At 40.8% G+C, this 13,387-nt stretch overlaps 1 protein-coding gene across 1 annotated transcript in view; it reads left to right on the top strand.

Moving 5' to 3' along the window:
- The window catches only part of tenm1 (teneurin transmembrane protein 1), a 287,438-nt gene that overhangs the window by 261,455 nt on the left and 12,596 nt on the right, over positions 1–13,387 (top strand). The window contains exons 29-34 of the mRNA XM_028009863.1: positions 359–531; positions 3,064–3,308; positions 6,903–7,196; positions 9,171–9,415; positions 9,982–10,124; positions 13,143–13,354. Coding sequence (XP_027865664.1) covers positions 359–531; positions 3,064–3,308; positions 6,903–7,196; positions 9,171–9,415; positions 9,982–10,124; positions 13,143–13,354 — 1,312 coding nt within the window. The remainder of the gene's footprint in view (positions 1–358; positions 532–3,063; positions 3,309–6,902; positions 7,197–9,170; positions 9,416–9,981; positions 10,125–13,142; positions 13,355–13,387) is intronic.

A 13,387-nucleotide genomic window follows, 5' to 3' on the forward strand; every position in this document is an offset into this window, starting at 1 on the left:
TTTTATTTTATTTTATTATTTTTGGAGGGGCATGGGGGAAATTTTGGGGGAAATCTCTGCAAACATTTTGATCACATGCATTTGCTTTGCTTCGTACTGTGCATACTGTGCACACGCTAAACCACATGTGTGTGAATTATTCACCACTGGCAGCTCAGTCTCTGTCTCAAACTCCACAGCTGGGTAATTACACTTATAAATCATAGTTGACACCTACCCTGTGCCAATAAAAAGGAGGGGAAAACAGAGGGTGTATGTGTGTGTCTGTTGGAGTTTTTGTATGACAAACCCAGAGTGACTCTTATCTGCATTTTGTGTGTGTGCGTGTGTGTGTGTGTGTTTGTGTTCCCTTTCTAAGGTATAGCAGCGAGGGGCGTGTCACCAACATCACCTTACCCACGGGTGAGGTGAGCGGTTTCCACGGCAACCTGGAGCGCTGGTCTCGAGTCGAGGTCGAAGCTTCCAACCGCGAGAACTTTGTCACCAGCACCAACCTGTCTGCGAGCGACACCATCTACACGTTCAAGCAAGGTGAAGCCAGACGTTCACTTCTTCTTCTTCTTGTTTTGTTTTTTTTTTTTTTTTAGAAACGACAGAAAAAGTTTAATTAGTTAAATTAAATGAAAATTAAAGCGGTTTGAGGCTTATCGCAACTTTCGGGCTGACAGATTTGGCATAAAGGAAATATTGAAGTGCCTCTGGCCTCTTTATGTTCGCCACAGATCTGCGTTGATAAAGTTTCTGAGTCATTTCTATAGGGGGACAGAAAACCATAGATGAGACACACAGATTTGGGGGGAGTAATGACCGTAAATCTAGACGATTTTTGACATTCACTGGAAAAACACAAAACATACCAAGTATAAGATAAGATAAAAATATCTTATTAAAATATCTTATTGAAATAAGACAAAACTAACTTACAAGTAGCTTTTCAGCAAAATATAAGAGCTTGTTTTGAGTCAGTAATTCCTTAATATTGATAAAATAGTACAATTCATTTCACTTATGATGAGTACTTTTTCATCCGTACAGAGGAATTGTCAACTTTATACAAGTTATTTTGCTGAAAAATTATTTGAGAGTTAATTTAGACTTATTTCAAGTGAACTTAGATATTTCCAATAGAAACTAGACCAGACAAATACTTTGTAAGATTTTGTGTTTTTCTCTGTTTTTCACATTTAAACCATAAATACTCAGTTCTACGTGATGGACCAACACAAGGTGGAGCATACAGTGAGTATTAAATGACAGGACATTGAAAGATGGTTTTAATTTTTTTTATGAACAAAAAAATATATAAGGTCCAATTTTGTTAAATAAAACCCTGTGCAACAAGTTGCCAAAACAAAGATTTAAGAATCTGTTGACAGGAAACTATTAGTCATAGGATTTCACACATTTGAATAGTGGCGAGTTCAAACCCTGTAGAGGAAACGGCAGAAGTGAATCTTTTGGCCCACCTGGAAAACTGTGTGGCAAAAAAAACAAACTCTGTACGACCACCATGGGACAAGCATGGCGGTGTCAGTGTCATGCTGTGGGGAGGCTTTCCTTCTGATTTTTTTTTAAGAGCCAGTCACAGAACTCGACATCCTCCATCGAGTCTGACTGGTCTCGAGGTATTCTGCAAAGAAAATGTGCAAAAGTTTCAATTAAGAAAAAATTTAAAAGCTGCTTTCAGGTGTACTGAACGTGAAGGGTCCGTGTTGGTCTGCCGAGCTAAATCCTGACAGAAACGTTTTTACGTTTGTGGATGTAAAGAAATGTTAAAAGGAATAAATCCATGGTGGGTTCAGTTCAGATTCTTCCTCTTTATCTGGACTCATCTTGCTGGGAAACCTCCTCTTCCTCCCCTTTATTAAACTGACCTCCTTGCGTCTTCAGTGGGAGGAGGAGGCGATCAGAAGAAGAAGAAAGGGCTATTAATGAATTCATTCCTGCCATTGATGGCGAAGGAGGGAGACAGATTCCGACTGACTTGTGAAATGTCTTTACAACAGCTGCGGGCGGCGGTGGGGATGAAGAAGAAGAAGGAAAAAAAAAAGAGGGCAGAGATGAGAGGAGGAAAAAATGAGAGTGGAGTGGAGGAGCCACTCATGGGAGCAGTTTCTTCTCATGTCAGCCCTTTAATTGCTTTCTAGCGGTTGTCACAATGACAGCAGCACTGCGGAGACGGGGCGGGGTTGCAATCGCTCGCTTGTGCGCGCTCACGCCGCGACGACGTGACTCAGCTGCTGCTGGGGGGGCAACCGTCAAAATGACCCTCCGATATACACAGTCCCTTTACTCCCACCTGCCTAGGCTGTGTGTCGCCGCCTGCCTCAAAGGCAACAATAACCATATGGGCTGAAGGATCTTTTTATTTTTTTTATATAGAGGCAGTGGGAATAGACAGAACTATCTGGTTTATTATCTGTGTTAAATTTGATGGGTTAAAAGTGTAGTTTTTATCATTATTTTTTTCTCTCTTTTTTTTATTAATTGTGTTCTCAGGGCGAGTAAAGACGTGACGCAAAGTGATAGCAGCACGTCTGGAGATCAGGGTGAAATATGACTCGCAACAATATAGAGATGAATTTAAAAAAAGAGTTTCTGGGAAACGTTTTACGACCACCGCGGCATCCGCGCGCTCCCTCCCTCCCTCTCTCTCTCTCTTCTGTTCGTTGCCTCTTTTTCATTATTCTCTGTCTCTCATTATCTGTCCATCTGTCTCTTTTTTCTCTTCTCTCCTCCCTTTGAATAGATTAGATTTCTCCAAAGCTGCTGTGGCTCATACAGTGAAGTGCTAAGCACTCGGCGAAGTGATTTAAGCAATCAATTTAAACAAAAAGAAAAAAGAAAACACGTTACAGAAGTGTCTGTATCTTGCAGATTTGTTGTTCTCAAGGCTTCTTTTCTTATTCAGCGACTGATGTTTTTCTCACACGTTTTTTTTCTTTCTTTTCGTTTGTGTCACTGCATGCATGCCTCTGTGGTTTGTCTCTGCGAACGTGTGACCCACCCGTGGAAAATGCACGGCTCCCACCCTCCTCCACCTCACCACCCTGACACCTTCAGATCACGCCCAGAACTCGTACAGAGTCAGCTCCGACGGGTCGTTTCTGGTGGCGCTGGCGAGCGGGATGGAGCTGTCGCTGAGCACGGAGCCCCTCCTGCCGGGCGGCGCCGGGGGCGGAGTCAGCCCCACGGCCAGCCGCTGCAACATCAGCCTGCCCGGCGACCACGGCCCCAGCCTGATCGAGTGGAGGCAGAGGAAGGAGCAGAGCAAGGCCAACTACAGCACCTACGAACGCAGGCTCAGGGTAAACAAACCAAGACAAAACCAAAAAAACAAGTTTGTCCTTCACAGCAACCTGTTGCACGAAACCTGAACCATTAAACGTCTCAGCAGGGTCCAGGTGTTATAAATTTGAGAGTTGTTTTAGCAATTGTAGTATTACAAAATGTGATTTTATAGATTCATTGCATATAGTTTGGGCCACAGGTGTCAAACTCAAATCCGGAGCACAGCAGTTATTTACTTGCAGATGTGGGAAGAGTAGCCAAAAATTGCACTCAAGTCAGAGCAGTACTACTTCAACAGATTATTACTCAAGTAAAAGTACCCGTCCAAGAAATTACTCAAGTAAGAGTAAAAAAGTATTTGGTAAAAAGTCTGGTCAAGTACTGAGAGACTGATCAAATTATCAATCATTTAATATTTAAATATTACACAACCGGACGAACCACAACATAAACGTCAGTGGAAATTTTGGTATCTTAAGGACGGAAATTACAATAATTCATATAAGTATCAAAAAAATAAATAAAAATATTTTTTTTCCAAATCTGTTTTTTTCATTAAAAAAAAACAACTTAGGGAACTTTAACAAAAACTGCAGGTGGTGTCTGATTAATTTGTGGTTAAAACTTGTTTGTTTTTCATTCAGTGAGAATTTAATCTACTCTTACTCAAGTAAGAGTAGAAATACTTCATAATAAAATTACCCAAGTAAAAGTAAAAAGTACAGCATAGTAAAAATACTCCTTAAAGTATTTTTATTTTAAATTTTTTTTCAAAAAAGTTAGTCAAGGTATTTGTGAGATTATATCTTTTGCACAACTAGCTACAGAATTCCTAATCACGACTTTTGGGAATATTTACAAAAGTTAAGAAGTTGTTTAATATCAGCACAAAGAAAACTTCCCCTTTTACCTCAAACACAGTTGCAAAAGCTAGTGCAGAGTAACAACGGCGTTAGGGGCGGGGCTTCCAAATTTTACACTTTTATGAGACGCTTTCAACACCAAAACTCGTGAGAGCATGGGATGACAATCTGCAGAATGAATTGACCATGGAGAAATGGAAAGAAATAACAGGATCATGGCAGAAGACATCAAGAGAAGTACAGACCCGCCTAATTACATATACAGTCATACAGAGACTCTATTGGAAAGATTAAAGCTCTGTGATTCTGAGTTGTGCTGGAGGTGTGGGATGTGCACAGGAACACAATGTTGTATGAATGTGAACAGTTAAAAAATCTTTCGGATGATCTAATAGTACTTATTAAAGTATTCAGGACAGATTTAATCCTTCTCTGTGTATTTTAGGTAACAGAGATGCTGGCTGACACTCACTGTGGTAGATCAGCACCGATCACAGGCTGCAGGACGGCCCTGAGACACTGGAAAGCAAAAGATGCTATTCCATTTAGTGAATGGTTGGGAGAAATGAATGAAATGGCCAGTTATGAACAGCTTGATTTCCAGGTTGAATAATCAGGAAGGAATATTTACAGAGCTGTGGACATGAACCTACATGAACCTTATACAATGTGGATGATGAGAGAGAAAGGATTAGGAGCTTTCTGTGCTACCGTGAATGACTATTGTTTCTCATTTCTGCAATGAGACGAGGTCTGTGGTGAGGAGTGTGGTAGGAGTAAGGCTGTACGTGTTTGTAGCTATGTGTATATATATGTATGGGTTTTTACTGCTTTTTCTTCTTGTTAGAGGTAGCTAGTCCTTGTAAGTTATTCCTATTCTTACTTTCCCATTTTATTGTGCGTTAGTTCTCTCCTTGAGTTGTCGGGGTTTGTTTCTGTAATGGGGATGTTCTTTCTCATGTTTGTTGGTTGGTTGGTTGACCTGTCAAAAAGCAACAAAAAAGAAAGTAAAAAAAAAAGTTACTCAAATAAATCTGAGTAAATGTAGTTAGTTACTACCCAACTCTGTTTATTTGGTCCTCTGGACTGTGAAGGGATAAATTGAACTTTAAGATAACAGTTTTGTCCTTAAATATAATTTTGTATGTCAAATCAAATTCGTTTTCAGCCATATAGGACCGAGTTACATCGGTGTGAAAAGATGTAAAAATTTGTTAACATTTTTAGAAGTGCTAATCGAAAGCAGCGAAACTTTAGCAGTTTGTTTTATCAGTACAGTCGCCATCTTGATGTGAAAGGAGTTTCACACGCCTGATGCTGGTGTAAGCATGTGTATTTGTGGTTATTTTGATGATTATATCGTCCAACAAATGAATATTCAAAATTCAGTTCCCCAGAATATTTGAAGATTACATAGCAGAAACGTTGCGTTATAGCCAGCACAAGATTGGGAACGATGGCGGGCTTTGATGGTTGACTGATGAGCTGACGGTTCACAGGTTCTTTTATCTTAGTAGTGTATTAACAGGGGGAATAAATTGAGTGGAAGGAAAAAGTCTGGTCGAAGAAGTAAAAGAAACTGCAGCATTGAGCGGATTGGAGTCGGTGGTTTAAGACGGGATGTGCTACCTGCCTGATGAAAGCTGCTGTTTAATCAGAGTTATTTTAGTTATTTATTTAGAAGGAGAAAAATAAATTCCTCTTTTAAAGATTACAGTCAGTTTTGTATTTTATTTTAAATCAGGGTCCCAGATTCCGTAGTCAGATTATATTAGGACATAATCCATGTTGCTTGCGGTCCAGTGTGACGTTTCTAGAGTTAGTAATCGTTTAGAAAGTCGAGTCATCTGCTGGTGTTGGTCCATTGTGTTGTAATAAATCAAAAGTAAGTGCAGCAATCCACATTAAAGCTCTTGAGCTCTTCCTGCTTTGACTTTTTCAGTATCATTTCTATGTTAAAAATCCATGTTTTAAATGAATCCTTCTATAATAATCAAATGTTCTGACTAAGTGAACGTTGGATTTTCATTCGCTATAAGACACAAACAGCTAAACAAACAAAATAAAGATGATTAAAATATATTCCTCTGTGGTTACAATAAATCAATTTATAAGTGTCGCCTATTAAACCGAATTGTTGAAATCAGCTAACTTTGCAAAGATATTCTAATTCACTCTGCTGCACTTGTAAATCTTCTTTGTTTCAACACTTTGTCATTTCCATTTCCTTTACAAACAGTGAGGGATTGTCCCCTCTTGCTCTCTCTCTCTCTCTCTCTGTCTGCTGTTCAGCGGTGCGAACAGCACTTCAAGTTCTCGTTGCACAACCCGTTGGATGTTCTGAGTCTGAACTCGGTGGGTGTGGGGGCCGACGGGTTAAATGACTCGATCCTGGCTTCCCTAACGCATCCATCAACAGCAACCCCCCTCCCCGTTTTGCAGCGGAAAGCACATTGCATAATCAGAATATTTTATTAGAAACTGACATCTTATCTTACGGCTGCTAATTAATTTGCATTCCTCAGGACTTTTTCCTCTTATTCGCGAGGTAATTTATTGCTACTGTTATTATGCAGTCTGGATTTGCTCCAAATGTCACAATTAATTTGTTTGAGCTTTGCTTGTCTCAGACAAGCCAGCTATTTTATTATATTTTTATTTAATAAGCCTGCCGCCTCATTCAGAGTTTATGAGGATTATAAATGTAAAAAATAAAATGAAAAAGTTTTATTCTGTTGTTGTTTTCAGGCTCACAACAGGAACCTGCTTTCCATAGACTTTGACCAGAACACCCGGGTGGGGAAGATCTACGACGACCACAGGAAGTTCACCCTGCACATCCAGTACGACCCGCTGGGCCGGCCCGTCGTCTGGTCGCCCAGCAGCAAGTACACCGAGGTGAACATCAGCTACTCGGCCGGGGGGCTGCTGTCGGCCATCCACCGCGGAGAGTGGTCCGAGCGGCTGGAGTACGAGAACGACCGGGTGGTGTCCAGGGCCTGGGTCAACGGCAAGATCTGGAGCTACACATACGCAGACAGAGTGAGGAAACGTTTTAACAGAACCAGCCGGTGTCTCTGAAAGTTGTCTAACACATGATGCAAACCTGGTCGTTCGCCTGAAAGTGAAACCAGTGTTTACAAGATGAAAGCCACTTCTGTTGCGGGAAACAAATGTTGGAAATTGAAAGCATGTAAGCGGATCTGCAGCACGTCTTCCTCCTTTACCGTCCTCTTAAAGTTATTCTTTTAGATTCCCTGCTTTTTTCACGCGTATTCTTTTTTTTTTTTTTTTTTAATCTTTGAAATCTGCTCTGTCTGTAAATCTGGATAACAGCTACAAGCCTTTGAGAGCAGGAAAATCACCAAGAATATTCTTTGTGACACATAACAGAACTCAGGCGGGTTTTGAGCAGATTGACAGGATTTTTTTTTTTCTTGTTGCACAGTTGTGAAAAGAAAACAGCAGTTTTCTGAAAGGGGCTTTTACAGTAAACACTGCGGTGCTTTGACAGAAGATCTGGTGCAACACGAAATGCATTAAATGAGACGGATTGATCCGTTGTGCGTAACAAAATCTAGCGGAATAGTTTAGTCGGAGTTAAACGCAGCGTCTACGTTACGGCTGAAACCGATAGCTGCTTGTATCGGAGGGCTGAACGATGCAGAGACGGACAAAAGTTTTTCAAGAACTTTTTCATGTTTTGTTACGTTAAGCACACAAACATCAATATATTGCGCTGGGATCTTTAGCGACTAAAAGACAAAAAAGGAAAGAAATTGTTTTGTAGATAAAAAGAACATCTGATGTACTTACACACTGTCAACCTGCGTGTAAGTACATCTTAAATTACTCAAAAAACGGTTAAGGTGTGAAGTTGTGGGGCAGCCTAGAGCAGTTTGACAAAAAGTGGTATTGTCATTTTTGAATGTGTCAGAGAATATTGGTTTGATAATACAAAGAGTATGGGACAAAAAAACTACCGAGACATGGATAATAAATAATAAGTAACAGATTCAAAGTAGCTAAGTCTTATTTAAAGTCACTGCAAACACATGGAAGATGTTCCTCTTTAATGAGGCCAAAATTTAATGAAATTTGTCAAATGTACGCTTTTGCACGTACGTGGTTTACGTGCTGGAAAGCCACGTAAACCACTCCCAAACATAAAATATAGCAGGAAACCTAACAATACACGTCACCCTAATTCCACGTGCCCACAGTGATACATGGCAGTGGCTGTATCATGCTCTGTTGATGCTTTTTGTCAGCAGAGACAGCTACGTTGGTCAGTTAGTTGATGAGAAGACAAATGGAGCTAAATGCTGGGCAATACTTACCAAACGTTTCAGATTTCAACTGGCAACAAACATGTGAAACGTTTTCTTCTACTTTAGTATTAAATAAATAAATACTACTAAATATTCATACATAAAATCTCTATGAAATATGTTTTAAGCTTTTAGTTGCAGTGTTGCAAGATGTGAAGAAACAGAACCAAACGTGGAGAAGCAGCATTCAGCTTCTACTCTCCACTAATCTAGAACAAACTTCTAGAAAACTGCAAAGATGCTGAAACACTGAATTCAGTTAAATCAAGGCTAAAGAAAACCCACCTTTTATTAGTAGTAAGTGGAACATTGATCAGTATATTTTATGTACAATTTGCTTGATGATTTTGATTATGGCATTTGACAAATTTGTGTTGTTTATTACTCATTTCCTAATTGGTTACTGTGTTATGTTTTTATAGTGTGACGCTCTTTGAACTGCCTTCTTCTTGAAATTTTCTATACAAAGAAACTTGACTTGGACAGATCCAAGGTTTACTTTTGCAAAGCACTGCAGGCTGCCAAAACTCGTATAAATAAATAAATAAATACATAAATAAATTAAATAAATGAAGGGTTTCTCCAACAGAACAGGGTCAAGGTAAAAATAAAAATAAAAACTTGACAAAACCTCCATGAAGCCACTCAGAGCTCCTTCACTGTCCTCCTCTGCGTGTTCCCGCAGTCCATCATGCTGCTCCTGCACAGCCAGCGGCGCTACATCTTTGATTACGACCAAACGGACCGCCTGGTTGCCGTGACGATGCCCAGCATGGTGAAGCACGCCCTGCAGTCCCTGCTGTCCGTCGGCTACTACAGGAACATCTACACCCCTCCGGAGAGCCAGGCCTCGTTCATGCAGGACTACACGCTGGACGGGCGCCTGCGGAGGACCCAGTATCTGGGGACGGGCCGCAGCGTCATCTATAGGTACGGTTCCCCACGGCAACGTCGGGGCTCTTTACTCTACTCTACTTCGGCACAATCACTGCTTGTGTAAAAAAAAAAAAAAAAAAAACACATAAAAGAGATGCCTCAGTGGCAGTGCTGTAGTTAAAGGCTAATCTTAAACAGTAGCGCACACAACCTGCTGTCCTTACTAATGACACCGAATGAACGAACAAGGGAGACTGGTTCGAGGTCAGTTCCCGCCTATGATTGCTTCTGAGCGTCGTACTGAGCCAGACACCACTGATCTTATCCGGGCGTGTTGTATATTCCCAACACTCCTTGGACTGCATGAGAGCGGCGTTATGAACGGTGCCATTTCCAAGACCTAAAACGCCACGACTTCGGCAGTAAATGCTTCTGATTCTGATGAAATATTGAGGAATGATGCAGCCTCTTCCTCAACGGCCCCGAGGGATCTTTGGATTATTCATTCCACGTAGCATGGCTGCTAAAATTGAAAATGAAATGCATTGTGTTGAGGTTGAGTGTAACACTTCTTTTTCCACTTCTGTTTGTTTTCCCGTTTTTTGTTTTTTTTTATGAAGGTATACACCAGCGGCGAGGCTCTCGGAGGTTGTTTATGACTCCACCCTGGTGACCTTCACCTACGACGAAGCCTCCGGCACCGTCAAGACCATTCACCTCACCCACGACGGCTTCATAAGCTCCATACGATACAGACAGACGGGTACGCTGACAAAATTCCTTCGGTTATTCCTTTTTATTGGTCACATTTACACCCTTATGACAAAACAAAAACCAAGTAAATAAAAAAGTCAGGCTGTTAAAATTACCCCAATCCACTCTTTGTTGCAAATTTTGAAGTGCTAAAAGCTAAAAGAGTGTGCTTAATGTAAAACCACAGCATCTCAATAAGGTTTAAGCGCAGAGATGGACTGCATTGGATGGCTGTCCTTTGTGCCTTTGAGTTTAAGGTCACAAACTGATGCACAAATGTTCTCCTTTACACAGCAAAAACACAAAATCTTAGTAAGTATATTTGGTGTAGCTTCTACTGCAAGCACCTTTGTACACTTGAAATAAGACAGAACTAACTTACAACTGACTTTTCAGCAAGAAAGAGGCGCGTGTTTTGAGTCAATAATTCCTTAATAGCGATGAAAAAGCACTGGTTTCACTGCCAGATTATTTTCACTTATAACAAGACATTTTTTCCATATTATAAGTGAAATAATCTGCCAGTGGAGTTAGTACTTTTTCGTCAATATGAAGGAATTATTTACTTAAAACAAGCTCCTATATTTTGCTGAAAAAAGTTAGTTGTTTTCTTATTTCAAGTGTAAGATATAGAAACTAGACCAAAAATAAGATAAGGTAAGATTTTATGTCTTTGCAGTGTAGAACAGATTTCAGATGGCATTCCTGCCATTGAAGCTAACAGTGATACCAGTCCAATTAAATAAATAAATGAGAAATACAAATATGTTCTCAAAACATTGGAAAGGTATTAATATATGACTCACTGAAATCCTTTAACTAGGGCATCTAATCAATATCTGTGTCAAAAATATACATAGTTTTTGTATTACTTTTTTGCTTCCTCTGCTAAAGTTAATCATAATATCGGTGAAACTGCTGCTGTATCTCACTAAATAAACCCTGACATCTGATTGGTTAACTTGTACAGCAACATATCTACAGACCAATCACACTTTCTACAGTAGCGCCCGTCTCACTTCATTGGTTTCAACTGGTTTCAGCCACACTTGAACCAAAACCATATGTATAAAAAAAAATACTACGAAATATTTTTCTTAAAGGGAAGTGCACATTAATCAAAATCACATAATGTAATTTTTCCAAAGTTGGATAAAATAAGCACATTTTCATCAGTAGACACTTTGACAGTTGTTAAAACCAACCTAAAAAATGAACAAAATTAAAATCACACATTGTCTTAAATTACACAATAAAATTACAAGAAACAATGAGCGTCATAAAGAAAAGCAGAGTCGTTTTTGATCCAGCGGGGTCAAAAAATCATATATTTATATATTTTCTTATCTAAGATTACTTCAGATTTAAGGGTTCAATTCTGGGCCCTCACTGCGGATCTGAGTCAAGCGACCCGGTTTTGCCCTATGTGGCGCTCAGTTTCAGGAGCTATTTCTACTCCGTGACTGTAGCTGTCATTTGAAAGCTGCTTCTCCTTTAGCCAAACTTATCTTTGCCTAATATTAACAGTTTAAATCAAAATCCTTTTTTTGAGTAAACGACCTTTGTACGGAGAGGGGGAAACCAGATTTCATCATAGGTCTCAAACTCTCTAGTCTGGCTTTGAGTCAGACACAGCACTATTTCATCTGAGACTGAGGCAGCCACAGTTAGAAGTGTGAACCGAGCCAAGCATGTTCAAGTGGAATAGACTGTGGTCTACCACAGCTTTGACTACAAGACCACCCCCAGGCCCATGAGCTGCGTCGCCTCTTCCTCATCTGCAAACCAACTCTGCCCCATGTATGTCTAAATATATGCTTACTTGACATTGGTTCTAGTTATTGCCCGACTCTGAATAGCGACGGGTGTCGATTTGCACGGGGAACCAAAAAGCCTTTGAAGAGTAAATAGACCCAAACCAAATACAGATTCCAGTTAGAAAGGCGCAGCAGTAACCATAAGGTTGTATCAGGGCCGTCATTTGGAGCCTCAGCGGTCGGCAGCAGATAGATGCCATCGTTGTTGACACAGCTCAGCAGTTCCCTTACGTTCCAGACTCTGTCCAGGGTCATTGAGAACGCTCTCATCTCTCATGCCGGTTCACTTTCCGTGCCTTTGTGATTGGTGAGCCACGATCAGGTGTCACTAATCTGCAGCTGTGTGTGTGTGTGTGTGTGTGTGTGTGTGTGTTTATCGCTTTGCCCTCCACATGAATAGACTCTCACCTTTCCTTTAACTGATCTCATTTCAGCAGAACAAACGGAGCCTTAGAGAGGAGAAGAGATAGCGGTAATTGTACCTTGAGAGGAGGCAAGGGAAAGTAAGGAACCCCAAAAGTGTAGAAGAGAAGTAGGCAAAGGGAGTAAAAGCACTGAAGTAAAAAATTAAAAAGTGACAGCTCTGAGAAGTGACAGCTAGAGAAGAGAGACGAACAGACTGCCAGCCCCCCGGGGGCTTCGGGAAAAGCCTCGCAGTTCGCTCTCCTGCGCCGCCTCCCTATTAGCCGAGGTTCCGAATCAACATACGACAGAAAAATAAAAATAGACGACATAAAGCTGATCCAGCTATCCGGCGGGCTCCAAAGCGAGACACTTAGTCATTTTAACTGCAATCAGAGTCATCTCGAATAGCTGCATAATGGTGTTTCATTAACAGGCCCCACCAAACACCCCCAACCCCAACTCCAAAGCAGGATGAGTTGGCGCGGCAAAGGAGCAGAGGTGAAGGATGGTGTTGTTAATGCTGATGTCTTGACATTAAGGAGCACATTGGCTCATCAGGGCTATTGTCTTTAGATTTCATTATCTCCTCATATTAAAGGTCACCACTGGAAATGCCATAGCGCCGTGGACATAGTTAAGATCGAACGGTTCGAACTGTGTCTGTTAACGACGCCGAATTAGCTTTTGATTTAAATTAATTCGGCAGTGTGAGGAGCGGTTCTAAATGCTCTGCAATCAGGCGCATGGGATACTTTCCTTTCTTTCATCTGCTAATGTGTTTTTTTTTTTTTTTTTTCTTTTTAAAGGCCCCCTGACAAGTCGCCAAATCTTCCGCTTCAGCGAGGAAGGCTTGGTCAATGCCAGATTTGACTACAGCTACAACAACTTCAGAGTCACCAGCATGCAGGCGGTCATCAATGAAACCCCTCTGCCCATCGATTTGTACCGCTATGTGGATGTTTCTGGGCGGGTGGAGCAGTTTGGCAAGTTCAGCGTCATCTTCTATGACCTCAACCAGGTACGACACTATTGACTGGATTTTGCTGCTGTT

Source organism: Xiphophorus couchianus, chromosome 23 (assembly GCF_001444195.1).
Source record: "Xiphophorus couchianus chromosome 23, X_couchianus-1.0, whole genome shotgun sequence".
In the NCBI taxonomy this organism is placed as follows: Eukaryota; Metazoa; Chordata; class Actinopteri; order Cyprinodontiformes; family Poeciliidae; genus Xiphophorus; species Xiphophorus couchianus.